Raw genomic sequence first — 16105 nt, 5'->3', positions numbered from 1 at the left:
ATCAGACTTGGGTTCAGAATCTGACGTGGCTACTGCTGAGAAAAGTTTTGGGACATATACTCAGTCTTTCTGAATCACTTTCTTCATCTGTAAAGTGTGGCTGTAATACCTATGTTTGGGTTTGCTTTAAGAAATTAAATGCAATGATTTATATAAAAGTTTGGAATATCGTTAATAAGCAGAAATTTTTTTAAAAAATAATGTTCTGTTAAATCACTTAAATTATCTCTTTTATCTGACCTACTCAGATTTTATTTTAGTTCCTCTTTATAAAATTAAGCAACCACATGGTGTGTTTATTTGCTTTCCTTCCTCTTCAGGAAAGTTGAAATTTAATTGTGTTGTCATCAGTATTACAGAGGAATCCAGCCACTACTTTCTGGGAAGTGTTCCTCTTTATTTTTGAGAGCTAAGCGCTGAGCCACAGTGCTACATCTCTGAGACTATTCACCATGTCCCTCAAGATGCAGAGAACTTACCCTGCATTGTGCCTCCTTGGGGTCTTGTCTCTACTGCAATGCCCACCTGTCCTGTGTGGTGAGTACAGAGGTGATAGAAAAGAGGGGAGAGTTTAAGCCAAGGTATGCAGAAGAATTCCTGATATATAAACAAATGGCAATAATTCAGTACAACTTTGGGGAAGTGCAATGAAGTATTTTATCAAGAAAGATATTTGAATAGTTTTACTCCTTCTGATGTAGATTATAATTCCTTGGAAACCAAAATATGAGGAGCCGATCTAGCCACAAAAAAAAAAATCCTTCTAATTTTTATATTAATGTATTATATTTAAATGGATACTCCTAAATTCTTAAAGAATTAATTCTTCTATAGGTTTACTTACTTTCCTATTGCATTAATGATTGAGTAGAAAACTTTGCCATCCAGAAAGTAAAATTTTATATTATTACAAATAATGAGTGAATTTGTTAGAGTAAAATTACAAAGCTCTGTATAAACTGAAAATATTATATAAGTGTAAGGTATTGTATTTCAAATTAGGTTATACTTGTCGCTAACCAATGAGCACTGAGAGGGTTTGCAAGAACTTGCAGCCCACACTAGAGTAGAGCTGTTTATAAATGCAGATAAGAGTAATTGTTTTAGTTGATAAATGGAAATATGGCAATAAAAGTGACATTTCTTATTGATTTGCTGGTATGATTTCTTCCTTAAAGGAAGGAATTTCTAAGACTATTTTTTAAATGTATATGTACATATCCCTTATACCACTGTCAGAGCATTTAACATAGAGAATTTTGCACAGAATGACAAAATCATGCAACAGAGAAGAGATTTCACCAACAGCTATGTCTATTTCAATGGAGACTGTTTCTTATTCATGTGATATCGGGTATTTTCCCAATTCTAACAATATAAGGATTACATGCCAAGCAGACGGAATGTGGAGTCCCAAAATGCTACCCTGTCCTCCTGTGTCAAGATTAATTTCTAAGTCCCCAGAATGACTTCATGCTATTCAGGCTTTATGAATTTTCTTAAAATCACAGAGTGACTTCAGTTTTGTTTTACTAAGAGAGGTACAAAAATATTTTACTTTGGAAGTTTTTGCATCATAATGATGGATATTTTAGGGGAAATTTTAAGATTAGGTGAGAGAATTCATATATCCTGGGTCAATCTCCTCTCTTAAGAATTGAAATGGCTAAATCTGTTATTCTTCCAAAGCTCTACGCCATCCCAACACTCTCATTGCCTTCTGTGGCCTTCCAGATCTCCTCTTCCTTTATGAGGCAGTGAAGGTAGATTATATCCAACCAGTCACAGAAACTTGTCATGGTTCCTTCAGGCTTCTTTGTATTTATCCCTTCTTCTTCCATTCCCACCTTACCTGTGGTCCTTGTTCAGCATAAGATATGCCCAAATATGTCTCACTCCGGTTTCTGAGCTTGCCTTTTTTTCATCCTTCAGTAACAATTTTCTGCTGCCTCTAAGCCTTTGTTCAAATCGTCACTCCAAGACAAAATGCCTGCCAGTATCTCACCCGTCAAAGAAATGTTTATCCAAACCTTAAAATATGCTTCCAGTCCCCTCTAGGATGTATCTTATCCTTTCTGTCTTGGTTTTCTCTTTCCTTCTTTTTTATACCTGTGTTGTTGGCATTCCTTGTCTTTGAATACTTAATTATAAACTGATTGATATTGTGGTTTTGCTGTTCATGTGGTTGTGACATTTTCCTTACAGTATTGAAAGAATAATCCTCATATTCTGAATAGCCTGAATAGCCTCATATTCTAAATAATGCTGAATAGACTTACAGGTATCAATTTACATAAATATTTGTTACGTTAATTCATAAAAGGGCATTTTCTAATGATGTGTTTTGATCTGCAGCTTAGAAAATTTCATTTTCCAACCCTAGACAGGGGACATTTATTTTGGACCTGTAATGTCAACAGTGAAGACACAAAGATACTTGAGACATGTTCCCTGCTCTCGAAAGGGAAAAAAACATAAATATAAATAGTGTAAATTAGCTGTTAAATAATTGCTAGAGAATGTAGATTGAAGCCACAGAGAATATGGACTTTTGAGCAAGAGAGATCTCAGTTGTCTGTGCCGCTCAGTAGCTGCCTCACTTGGAACAAGATACTTAACCTCTCCAAGGGTCTATCTCCTGATAGAAAAAGTGAGGAAGATGATAATGTGTGTCTTTCAGGGGTGTTGTGATGATTGGTGTTGAGATGATATATGAAAAGTCTAGATTGTGTATACATACTATCTACAGGATACATAGTATACATATACTATGTATGGTGTACATTGTGTCATAGTATACATAAATAATGTATACACAATGTCTAGATTATAGTAAGATCTCAATAAATAGTTGGATAGGATATATAATCTCTTCATAATAACTGCTGTAGAAGCTCAGAGAAATAAATGATAACTATTTGCTGGGCAGTAAGAGAAGCCTTCACAGACCAAGTGGGTCTTTAGTAGCAAATAGAGAAAAAGAGTAACATTCTAGGTAGGAGAAAGGATACTGGTACAGGTGCAGACATAGAGATGTGAGTGGCATATTTGGCTAGATGGATTAATTATCTTACAGAAGAGGGTTCATATAAGAAAATAGTGATAGTCAAGGTTGAAACATCCGTAAGAAAGGCCAGGAAAAAGTCTTCTAAATATCTATGGGTTATAAATGTTTTTAAACTTTTATTTCTAAAAAGTATACAATTCTGAAACTTCATTACTTGGTTTCAGTCTTAATGAAGCCGAAAGAAGATGGATGCTATTTGTCACTGCTTTTAAATAATTTTGAAAATTTACCTTTTCATATAGGTTTAATTCTACCTCTGATTTTGGAGGCTCCTATGAAATTCTTTAGTTGGAGGAAGATGACCTGGTTGGAGTACTTTAGCAAATCAGGGACAGGGAGAGCAGACTCCAAGTGTCTTGGGACACTGTTTTCCCAGTTTCTCTTTGGTGGTCACATCTTCCAAAGATGGAAATGAGATTGTCAGCCATAGGAGCCTCCTCAGGGTGATTCTGCTAGCCATTAGCCTCACTTTTTATTTTTCAGAGATATGTTACTCAATAGCAGAGCCGAAGAATGGCAAAATCACTCAAGAGAGAAAAAGTGGTTCTGGCAATAGCTGTGTCTCTTCCTACAGAGACATGGTTTCATATACATGTTATGAGAAATGTAAGTTTGAAGCCAGATGCCAGGAAATGGCATGTGGAGTCCCCAAAACCCCAACATCTGATTAGAGTAAGAGCTTATGGAATTATGTTATTTTAGAATTTTTTTCATATCAAAGTGATGGAGAGTATTAAGGGAAGGTTTCAAATTAGGTAAAAGAATCTGTATACCTTGCATGATTCTTGGAGTGGACAAACTTGTTAAAAAGCACTGCCTCAGTTCCAACCTTCTCTTTTTCTCCCATTGTTTGTTCTCATTCTCTTGACATTCCTGGTTTCCTTTCATTTTCTGAATCAGTGAAAATAGGCCACGTCTAATAGATCAACTAGACTTTTGAGTTATTACCCTGTGTTTCTTGGTATTTATTCTTTCTCCCTTCCTTTTGTTCATATGCCTTAGTCTGCAGTACAGACACACCCAAATCTATTTGAATCTGAGTTTCTGAACTTACTTCCTATCTTCCTTCTCTACTTCCTGTACTCTGGAGCATCATCATGCTAGCTACTTTTTGCTTATTCAGTAGAATTAACATGATGCCATTGATATCCAGGGTCAATGTGATATTCTGTGGATGTCCCAATGGTCATGTTATCTTCAGACTCTAGTATATAGGCGCAGGTGAGTTACCATCACCCAGGGCTAAAATGGCAAATGTATGATTCTGACCCTTTCATGTGTGTGCAAACTGTTTCTGACCTTTTTTTCTGATAGGGACGGAAAAGAAGGCCTCTGATAAATCAGTTGCCTCATTTACCCAAAGACACATTAATCTTTTCTAGCAACAATACCACATCCGGTACAGTGGCTGCAATAGGGGCTAAAATGTTGAGTTTTCTATAGTCTACCATAATTCTCCAGAATCCTAATTTTTGTAGTAGACAGAGTGGTGAAGTAGATAGGGTTATGCTGGGGATGCATCTTTAGTTCTTTAAGAGTAACACTAATTTCTCCTTTTCTCCTACCCTTCAGCACCTGATATCTTTTTTTAATTTACCTTCTTTGCCTCAAGGGGAAGGCAGAAGTATCAATGGTTTCTACTTTCCTTCTTGGATATGATAGTTCTCTTCCCATAGGCCAAAGACCCAATATGGGGGTTGTGCCAACTACTAGTTTTGTCTATTCTGATTATACTTTCAAAGATAATGGAAGTAACCACCAAGTGGTCTAATGGGGGAGCCATCAGTGTCAACTCAGGCTCTATGTCCATTAATCCTTGGATTATTTTGCACCTTTCACCAATGCACAGTTAACTATGTAAATAACATAGGTTCTCTTGGAAGACTGGAAGACTCATTACTGCACATACTTTCCAAGGTGTTGTAGTGTCTTTCTCCTGGGAATGCCTTTTTCTTCAATGATCTCCAGGTCTGACAACTGGCACAGGTTCAGAAACTGAGTAAGAGATTGCGAGTTTTTATTTTATGGTATAACTTGAGCAATATCTTTGTCTGCTGCTCATCTGTTTTCATCCCTATGAATGCCATGTTCTATTAACCATCTTCATAACTGTTAGACACTTTTGGTTGTCTACCTTGCCACTCATGATGATTACACTTACTTAGCTTCTAAAGCATATGGAGTACCTCTATTACTAAGAGTAGAACTTGTTCTTTTATGGTCTTCCTATCATCAGCTTTGGCCATTGATATTGGTACTCCTCTTGCTGAAAATCCCTTATGCCCTTGGTAAGTGTATCCTTCAGGCCCTCTCATATAACATAATCACAAATTATGATTATAAGTTATTATAATTTATGATTATGTTATATGATTTTCCAGCATATATAGAATATCCACTCCAGTATGCTCACTTTCCTGAGTCATTTAATCCTTCCTTTTACCATCTCCCATGGCAATTCCAACATTTCAGTCTTGCTTACCACAGTAAGCCATCATGTTTTCCATGCCTGTAGGAGGCATCTTAGGATAGTACTTATAACTGCTGTAGTCCATCAGTATAGTATTTTACCTGACATTCTTGATGATCTGTTTTATTTAAATTTCTCATGCCATGTTTGTGGAACTTGACATCGTTCCCTTTCAGAGAGGTGCTCTGCACCATATCATGTCTATTATTTCAACATGGAAGTCATCATATTTATTCTTTCTATTAGCTCTTTTCTAAAATATTTTATGATAAAGTAAGTATATTCTTGGTGAAGATGGATGGACAGTTTTGACTGGGAGCTCTGACTCAGAGATTGTGGATTTATTTAGCGTCTTTACAGTTTCTCACAGATGCACTTCTCTGCATCTAGCCTTAAATCGATGGAGTGTACCATTAGTACAATGTGACTTTGGGTTTGATCTAGCCTTCTTCATGCCAAATGGTCCCTAAACAGTGTAAAGGTTAGTGAACTTGTCAATGAAATGAAGCAAAATCTGAGTTCCTGTAATTCCACTTGCACTATCTACAGTTCCTTAGCCTGAGGCTTACAGGAGGGCAGCACAGATCTTGGCTTTGGCTAAGTGATCCTATGGGCAGAGAAGATGAAAGCCTCCTACAAACCACGCAGATCCTGGGATGTGTTATTTTTTATATTATGCAAGCTCACACACTCTCACTTTTATGTCTCACTGTCAAGGTTGCTATTTCCCTCCTATCGTTGCCCATGGACATCCTACACAAACACAGTCATATGCTTTATTCAGAAAGGAGGTAATATATGAATGTGAGAAAGGATACGCTCTGGTTAGACAGACCAGACTCTCCTACAGTTCTTTGTGCTAAGCACCTGAACTCCCTCAATGTAAAAGTAACCCCAGCTCCCTTTTCATTTCATGGCTTAGTGTGTGGAACTGCCATGAGGGGACTGAGTGTAAAGTTTCTTTGCTACCAGTGGCAACATGAAAACATTTGATTTGACTAGATTTATTTAGAGTAATTACTATAGTCAGATGGTACCCAATGCAAATAATACAAATGGCATACAGAAACAGTCATCTCTCTCCTACTTCTTTCTCTCTGGCACAAAATTAAGCTTTCTTAAGGTGTCCCCTATTCCCACTTTCTTGTATATATTTCCAGAAATATTCTATAGGTGGTACAATTTATGTGACGGTAGCTGTGGCCTATAGGAAAATTTTCATGGAAACTTGCTCTAGCATCAATGTAGGCTCTCAGGGGCTAATTCCAAACATCATGAAGTGACAGGTATTTCCATCAAATCCTTGTGCAGGGCACCACCTGCCCATGATGTAGGCGTGTGGTGGGGGACTCTTAGTTTGCCAATCTGTTATGAGGACAGAAGGACTCAAGATGAGGTCTGATTTTTACATGCACACAAATTTAATATCACTTTGCCATCAACAACTCCATGGATTACCTGCCAGCATTGTCTCCATTACACACAGAAGGATAATAGGCAAGAGGGAAACTTTCATACTAGAATCAAGATATGAAGGATAGTTGCTTTGATAGCTGAGAATCTGGGGTCACATGCCTTTTTTATTTCTTGTCATGTTATTTAAAAATTTTATAACCTTGACAAGTTTCTTGACCTCTCTGTATCTCATTTTCTCCTAGATTTCTCCTAGGTAGAATGGAAATAGTAACAGTGCTCATTTCAAAGAGCTGAGTGAGACTTAAATGAGGCAATCACGTAAAGTTCTAGCCTAAAGTCTAATACCTACTCAGTGCTCAATAAATATGTTAATGAATATTATTTTTATTATCAAAATGAAAGAAAAAACTGCAGCACTTAAATATAGTTCATTTTTATTAACCTAGACTCATTTTTTTTCTTACATTTACAGATTGCTTAAAACTGTGTTTCCATTGTAGCTATGTCTAAAATCACAGATGGAAAATAGAAAGCTCTCTGTGGATAAGGATCAATATATTGAACCTGAAAATGTCATCATCTAGTGTGACTCTGGCTGTGGTATGGTTGGTCCCCAAAGTATCACTTGCTCAGAGAACAGATCCTGGTTCCCCAAGGTGCCCAAGTGTGAGCAGATGAATGTCATAATCCAAAGGAGTCCCTATGCTATGAAACTCTAAAAATGGTGCCTTCCCCAAAGCACTGTCTTAACCAGCAATGTTGAGATCTGACTTGTCAGGATTCATTTATCATTCAAAGGAATTCTCCTTTTTTTTCCTTGAAGAACTCTGATATGTTAAGAGCAGCAATTTTCTCTGCTCTCACTTGACAGCAGAAAAAACTGAGCCCCATAAGGAGAAGAGGGTCTCGTAGACCTGAGAGTACTGCTTTCTAATTTTAAATTTTCTAGACTATATAATATACTGTTGTTCCATTTTGGGGGAAGAAATAGCCTATGTCTCCATGGAGGCTTTCTGGGAAGCTGTCTCAGAACAAATCTATATCCATCTAGGGAAGACTATGGTGGGACCCAAAGTGTTTTATAGTTTTCCTGCTCACCCACCAGTTGGAGTTGGTCTTGGACATGATCCTGTAGTCCTGTCATTGTCAATATGCACCCCTCTTTGTGATTTGGAGAGAGAGCTTTCAATCCCATTCACCACCCATATCACTTTTAGGAGGTCCCTGAAGTCTGTGAGCAAGTGTTAGCAGGCAGAAAACTCATGCATTATCTCCCAACCCTGGAGGATGTGAAAATGACCCAATCTCTGGAGACTTAACTGCCAGAACTAGAAACAGACAAAGCAAGGAAATCCACTCTGGAGACATCAGTGTAATTTTTCCCCAAAAAAGGGAGAAAAAGGTAACTTGCTGCCTTCAATTCTGTATTGATCACTTCAGTTTATCAACCTTGCCATCCCTTTGGCACCAAAATTCATTGTAATAAATATTCACATATCAAAACTATTTGTCTCCATGATCATTTAGGATCTCACCAAATGAAGATCATAAACAAGCTCATTACATTAAGTTAATACTTTTATTTTACTGTGAAGACCTTGAAAATACATATTTGCATATACACCAATATATTCCCCTTGAAAACTTTATTCCAGAGCTCTACATGTCCAAATCAGTCATGTCCTTAAAAACTCAGATGAAATGTCAACATACCCAAAAAGCTTTGTCCATTCTTCCCCATTTGAAAGGAGTCATGCCCTTTTCTAAATCCCCATGCACTTGACCTTTGCCTCACTAATGCTACTTCTTGACTTCTGCCTTACACAAAGGGGATTTATGTTCATGTCTGACCTCTTTATTCCACTCTTAGAAAACAAACTCTGAAAGACTCATAAATGTGAAAGCCACATGGCAGCCACCTGTGTATTCCCAAGCCCTCCATATGATTTGGTCCTTATTTCCCTTAATAGAAAAGTAAAGTGGCTTGAGAAACTATCCCACACATTAGAAGAAACCCCATATCAATCACTTTTATACCTTGGAGTATTCTGGAGGCTTTTATTCCTTCCACTCTCCACTTCCTCCATCTCTGCTTACTCTGAAATCTCTTTCTCACTCATGTTTCAGCTCCGCTGGCTTTCTCATCTTTCCCTAGAACCCAGAACCCTATGCTAACAATGACCCTCTTTCATTTAATTTTCCCAAACATACTCAGAAGAGGCAATAGCATGTTGCAGGCTTTCACTAAACTTAAGATATAACAGAGGAGCTTGAACTGTTAGAGAAACCTATTTAACATGGAAGGTATCTATCCATGGTCTTAAAAGCCATTACCTGCTCCTGCTACTAGGAATTGATTTTGGTTGATATTTATTTGGGTTTCCCTGGGACAAAGATTTGTGGGTAACTAGTTTCCTTGGTTGGTAGCACCAGAAAGCACGGTTAGTGAGAGGGTGGTAAGAAGACGAAGGAAGGACAGCTTAAAGAGGGAGCATTATTGAGGGGATTATTGTTGTTGCTAACAGGAGCTCAATTATGCTGGCTGCCTTCTGAAAGCGTATGTAATACAATTCTGATTTGTCTTCCTGAGGATGAGGACCTGGGGTACTTATTCACCAACTCTCTTTCCTCACTGGTAGAGGCTTGCTCCAGCAGCATTGACTCCCAGGACATCTGACAGTCACTTCTGGTCAGCTGAGAAGACTTCTGAGGACAAGGACACTGGTAGCGGGTGGCACTATGGGGCTGCTTGCAGGGGTAGAGATAACGGGCAGAGCACAGATGGTTTCTTCTACAGTTGCCTTTTCTTGGACTCTCTGTTGACATTTATTCTGGTCTGTCAGTCTCTCTCTACTCAAATCTCTCAGCAAAAAAACTTAAAAAAAATAGAAACAAGACCCAACAATATGCTGCTTCCAGGAAACACATCTCAGCTCTAAAGACAAACATAGGCTCAGAGTGAAGGGATGGAAGATGATATTCCAAGCTGATGGCAAACAAAACAAAGCAGGTGTTGCTTTACTTACATCAGACACAGCAGACTTCAAGACAAGAAAGACAATGAGAGAGAAATAGTGGCAGTATATAATGCTAAAAGGAACTTTCCACCAAGAGGACATAACACTTATGAATATATATGCACCTAAAACAGGAGCACCGAAATACATAAAACAACTCTTAACAGACCTAAAGGGAGAAATTAACAGCACCAATATAGGTGCTATTACAATAATATTAGGGGACCGCAACACCCCACTTACATCAACAGATGGATCATCCAGACAGAAAGTCAACAAGGACATAGTGGATTTAAATGATACAGTTTATTGGATGGACTCAATAGATATTTAGAAAGCATTCCATCCCAAAACAGCAGAATATACATTCTTCTCAAGTGTACATGGAACATGCTCAAAGATTGACCATATGTTGGGAAACAAGGCAATCTTTAATAAATTTAAGGAGATGGAAATCATATTAAACATCTTTCCCATCACAATGCTGTGAAATTAGAAATCAACTACAAGAAACAAGCTGGAAAGTGACAAATATGTGGAGAATAAACAACATGCAACTGAACAAACACTAGATCAAAGAAGAAATCAAAGGAGAAATTAAAAAATGCCTGGAGACAAATGAAAATGAAAATACAACATACCAACTCTTATGGGATGCAGCAAAAGCAGTTCTAAGAGGGACGTTCATAGCAATACAGGCCCACCTCACCAAACAAGAAAAATTTCAAAAAAGTAATTTTAAACTACACCTAACAGAATTAGAAAAAGAAGAACAAACAAAGCCCAAAGTCAGCAGAAAGAGGGAAATAATAAAAATTAGAGTAGAAATAAATGAAATAGAGACTAAAGAAACAGTAGAAAGGATCAGTGAAACTAAGAATTGGTTCTTTGAGAAGATAAACAAAGTTGACAAACCCTTAGTCAGATTCACCAAGAAAAAAAGATAAAAGGCTGAGATAAATAAAATTAGAAATGAAAGAGGAGAAATTACAATGCTTACTGCACAAATGCAAAGGATTGTGAGAGAATACTATGAAAAACTATATGCCCACAAATTGGATAGCCTAGAAGAAATGGATAAATTCTTAGACTCACACAACCTCCCAAAACTGAATCAAGAAGAAATAGACAATCTGAATAGACCAATCACTAGTAAAGAGATTGAAACAGTAATCAAAAACCTCCCAAAAAACAAAAGTCCTGGACCAGGGGCTTCTCTGGAGAATTCCACCAAACATTCAAAGAAGATATAATATGTAGCCTTCTCAAACCATTCCAGAAAACTGAAGAAGATAGAATGCTCCTAACTCATTCTATGAGGCCAACATTACCCTGGTATCAAAACCAGACAAGGACAAGACAAAGAAAGGAAATTACAGGCCAATATCACTAATGAACATGGATGCAAAAATCTTCAACAAAATACTGGCAAACCAAATACAGCAATGCATGAAAAGGATCATACAGCATGATCAAGTGAGATTTATACCAAGGACACAGAGATGGTTCAACACCCACAAATCAATCAATGTGATACACCACATTAACAGAAGGAGGAATAAAAATCACATGATCATCTCAATAGATGCAGAGAAAGCATCTGACAAGATCCAACATCCACTTATGATAAAAACTCCCAATAAAATAGGTATAGAAGGAAAATATCTCAACATAATAAAGTCTATATATGACAAACCCATAGCCAACATCATACTTAATGGTAAAAAATTGAAAGCCATCCCTCTGAAAACAGGAATAAGACCAGGGTGCCCACTCTCACCACTCCTATTCAACATAAAGCAATTAGGCAAGAAAAAGAAATAAAAGGAATCCAGATAGGAAGGGAAGAAATGAAACTCTCACTGTCTGCAGATGATGTGATTCTATATATAGAAAATCCTAAAGAATTCATCAGAAAACTATTAGAAATAATCAACTACAGCAAAGTTTCAGGGTACAAAATTTACTTACAAAAATCACTTGCATTTCTAAACACTAATAACGAACTGGCAGAAAGAGAAGTCAAGAATACAATCCTATTTACAACTGCAACAAAAAGAATAAAGTATCTAGAAATAAATTTAACCAAAAAGGTGGAAGACCTATACACCGACATTATTGAATTGAAGAAGCGCATTGTCAAGCCACATGTCTGCGTGTGTGACTGGAAACTAAACTCATGAGGAAACTATGAAGGGGTGTCAAACACATACCTGAGAGTTGTCCCACTCAAAGGGCAAGAGAGCTGCAGTATTGATAAAACAACTTCCATCACTTATGGATCTTAAGATCTGCTTCTGGGAGGTGTTAATTACTTGGTATTTTTGACTTGCTGTGCAAGTCATCAGAGTAGGCTTCAATGGCTCTGGAAAAAGCTTTAGCAAAATAAGCAGATGCTGGGTTTTGGAAGTTGTGCAGAGTGTGCCAAAGTGATAGAGCCCTGGTGATATTGACAGGAATTTGACAGTGTCTGCCATATACTTCAACATGAGCGGATGTTCTCATATCTTTATACTCACTTTCCTGCTCTGTCTTTGCTTCTTGGGCTTATGTTCTCCCCTTTCTTGATTTATTTCCTCATTTTACTGGAATACATTCTCAAGGAGCTGCCTACAAAATGATACACAGAAAGTAAAATATTGAGCCCTTGTCTGTTTGAAACCGTCTTTATCTGAATACTTACTTGATTGATAATTCGGCTGAGTGTAAAAAACCGGGTTACAAATAATTTTCTTTCAGAACTTTTAAAGAATATCGTCTTTGTTTGATGGTTTCCGCTACTGCAATTGAGAAGTCAGCAGCCATTTTTATTACTGATGACATAGAACTTTTTCTTTATCACTATTCTTCTAGAAGGAAACTCGTATTCCCTTATTCTGGGAAATTTTCTTGTCATAGTATCTTCAGTAATTTTCTCTCCTTTATTTTTTCTTTCTTCTTAATGGATATCTTACTGGTCAGATGTTGGACCTCTTTGTCAATCCTATAATTTTCTTATATTTTTCCTTCTGTTTCCTGTGCTATCATCTCTGTCTCACCTCTCCCCCACATTCTTTGGGGATATTTCATTGACTTTGTATTCTGTTTTATTAATTTTATAAAATGTTCCCTTTATTAAAAAAGTTGTCCTGTTCTTTGTGGATATAATGACTACTTCTGTATCTCAGAGGATGTTACTAATCGTTTATTTGGAAGTTCTAGTCTCTGCAAACTTCTATTGATGATGATTCTAGATTATACGTTCATTTTTCAGGGTGAGACCCACATGAGCTGATTTAAGTTGTATGTACGTGGAGAGAGCAGACAGTGAGCTATTTTTTTCTTATTGGCAGCTATAGCAGAGGCTGCTAATTGTTTCCCAGTATCCATTTTCTCCTACCTCTTTTAAGTAAGAGAAAACTACTCTTACCCCTTTAAATATCAGCAGGGCACATGGCTCCTCAGCTAGAATCTCCCTTGGAGCGACCTCCCGATGGGTGCAACTGTCCAGTCGCTTTCTTAAAAAGGAAGCTGCTTACCTCCCACTTCCTCTTTTGCCCTAAGACGGCTGAAATGCTGACAGGGTGCTGGTGAGCCAGCTTCCACCATGCTGTTGAGGACAACACCCTAGGGGATGGTGGAGAAACAAAGAGGAAGGGACCCAATGTACACACTTCTGCCTCTGGACTGTTGCATGAGAGAGATACAAACTTCTACCTCAGTTTCAGTAGCTTAATTTATACCCTAACAAATTCAGAGGAATCCCCAAATATCAGTGTTTATTGGTGTCTTCTCTGTTGCTGTCCAGTTTCTTCCAAGAAGGATCCTCCAGTCTCCTGCCTGCTTCCTTATTAACTTGAATTTCTACTATGCAAGATGAAGAAATTACTGCTTCTCTCCTTCTTCCTAAGACCTCAGGCTATTTTCACTGAAACGTTATTTTTTCACTGTCGGCATTGATAGCATTTGCTTTCTTTCTTGAAATGATTGCTCCCATCCCCAGAAAGTAGAACAGTTGTATTCGTCTCCTTGTTTTATGTGGAATATTTTTCCTTCCTCTATAAGTTCATCTTTGTATTTTCCTCAGAGATTTGCCCATAGTATGTGCTGAATAATTATATCACAAATAAAGAGTATGTAAAGCTACATGAGATGCTAATTTGGTACTAACATAACCCAACAAAAGATCAATTAAAATTTTCTGCTGCTAAATATCATTCTCTGACTACAAGGAAACAAACTTTAAGTATGTACTTCATTCTCTCTCCTGGTTGAATGAGAGAGCCTGGGGAGAACGAAGTTGGTGAATCAGAGACTTTCAGAAGAAAAATTATCTGTGAGTGGACAGTATGGATTGAGGTGCCATTTTGTAATGTGGGAAGCAGAGTCAGAAAAGGAACATGGTTTTCCAAAAATTCTTCTTCTCTACAAACAGGCCAGTGAATAGCTCCTAATTCTGTGTTCCCATTATTTTATTATTTCTGATACATATTTTTACATTTAAAGATAAGATGAATTATCATTCATTATGAATATTATACATAACAAGTGATGCGCATTTATATAACTGAAAATTTTCCTTGCTAAAGAATTTTCTTAAGTTTTTCTTTCTTTTCTATCTCAGTACCCAGTACAAACTTAATAATTTCAAAGAAATTTTTAGCATATTTATAGTAAATATGCATAATCTAAACTTACTAAAATAAATATGAAAAATCAAAATCACATAAGAAGTAGAAGTAAATTTACTAAAATTCAATTTATATAGTAATTTTGATTGAGTTTATTTTCAGTCAAACTAAAATGGGAAATATAATGGATCAAAGGTTTACATTGTCTAGTAAAAAGAAACATTATTTCTAAAGGATAAGCTTTTTTTGTCTGTTATGAAAATAGAAAATAAATTTATTGCAGGAGTTACTTCATAAGGAGCAGTGAATAACATAATAGATAAGACCTTCAATCTCAGTTCATGAGTTTTTCAAAAAGCCAAGTATATCATCTCTTTATGAAATTGAAATGATACAGGAAAACATGTGAGTCAGCATTGACACTTTAGCAAGGAGTTAAGCTACTGAGGTCCAGGCACATAGGTGCTAGAAATCTAAGCTTATAACGATGATTAGACCCTGGAATACATAGAGGAATGAATGAATAGCGTCTTTTAAACTAGTAGTTCCAAAATTGGCTAATTTTACATTTGTCTGTAATCCATTTTGAGTCAAGTTTTTCATATGGTGAAAGAGTCAAGATTCGTTTTTTCTTTGTTTTTTTTTTTTGCATATGGATGTCCAATTGTTCTGGGACCATTTGTTGAAAAGACTACCCATTCTCCATTGAATTACCTTGGCATCTATGTCCACAATAAATTAACCATATATATGTTAGTGTATTTCTTGACTCTATTTTTTTCTATTGATCTACAAGTCCATTCTTATACTAATACCACAATACGTTGGTCATTGTAGCTTTATAGTAAGTCTCGAAATCAAGAAGTATGAGCCTTTCAACTTTTCATTCTTTTAATTGTTTTGGCTATTTTAGGTCCTTCACTTATCCACATACATTCTAGAAATAGCTCTTCAATTTCTACAAAACCTCTGCTGGGATTCGGATTAGAATGTTTTGAATCTTTAGAACAATTTGAGGAGAACTGATGTCTTAGTAATGTTGAGTCTTCCAATCCATGATCATGGTATATCACTCCATTTAATTAGGTTTTTTTTGTTTCTTTTGATAAATGTTTTGGAGTTTTCTGTTGCCAGGCACCATATAGAGCTTGTGTCTTTTTAAAAACTTTTTATTTTGAAATAATTATAGATTTCCAGAAAGTTACAAACATATTACAGAGAGATCCCATGTAGCCATCACCCAGTTTCTCCCAATGGTGATATCTTAGAGAACTGTAATACTATCAATAATATCAGGGAATTGACATTGGTTCAGTGTGTGTTCATAGTTATATGCTATTTTATCAGTGTGGACTTACGAAACTGTCCCAGCAATCAAGATACAGAGTTATTTCATCACCACAAAGACTCCCCCTGAACTATTCCTTTTATAGTCACACTCAGCTCTCTTCCCTAGCCCACCATCTCTAACACTGGTAACTACTAATCTGTTCTCCATCTCTATCACTTTGTCACTTTGATAATG

General features: G+C 36.7%; 1 protein-coding gene across 1 annotated transcript in view; it reads left to right on the top strand.

The window, feature by feature from the left end:
- Nucleotides 1-271: 271 nt before the first annotated feature.
- LOC103562569 (apolipoprotein R-like) overlaps nucleotides 272-16105 on the top strand; it is a 30880-nt gene continuing 15046 nt past the window's right edge. The window contains exon 1 of the mRNA XM_070591343.1: nucleotides 272-537. Within this exon, the coding sequence (XP_070447444.1) occupies nucleotides 453-537 (85 nt within the window). The 5' untranslated portion in view covers nucleotides 272-452. The remainder of the gene's footprint in view (nucleotides 538-16105) is intronic.

This window comes from Equus przewalskii, chromosome 23, assembly GCF_037783145.1.
Source record: "Equus przewalskii isolate Varuska chromosome 23, EquPr2, whole genome shotgun sequence".
NCBI classification, from domain to species: Eukaryota; Metazoa; Chordata; class Mammalia; order Perissodactyla; family Equidae; genus Equus; species Equus przewalskii.
Note: the sequence above shows the minus strand (reverse complement) of the source record. Positions and strands in the feature narration are given on the sequence as shown.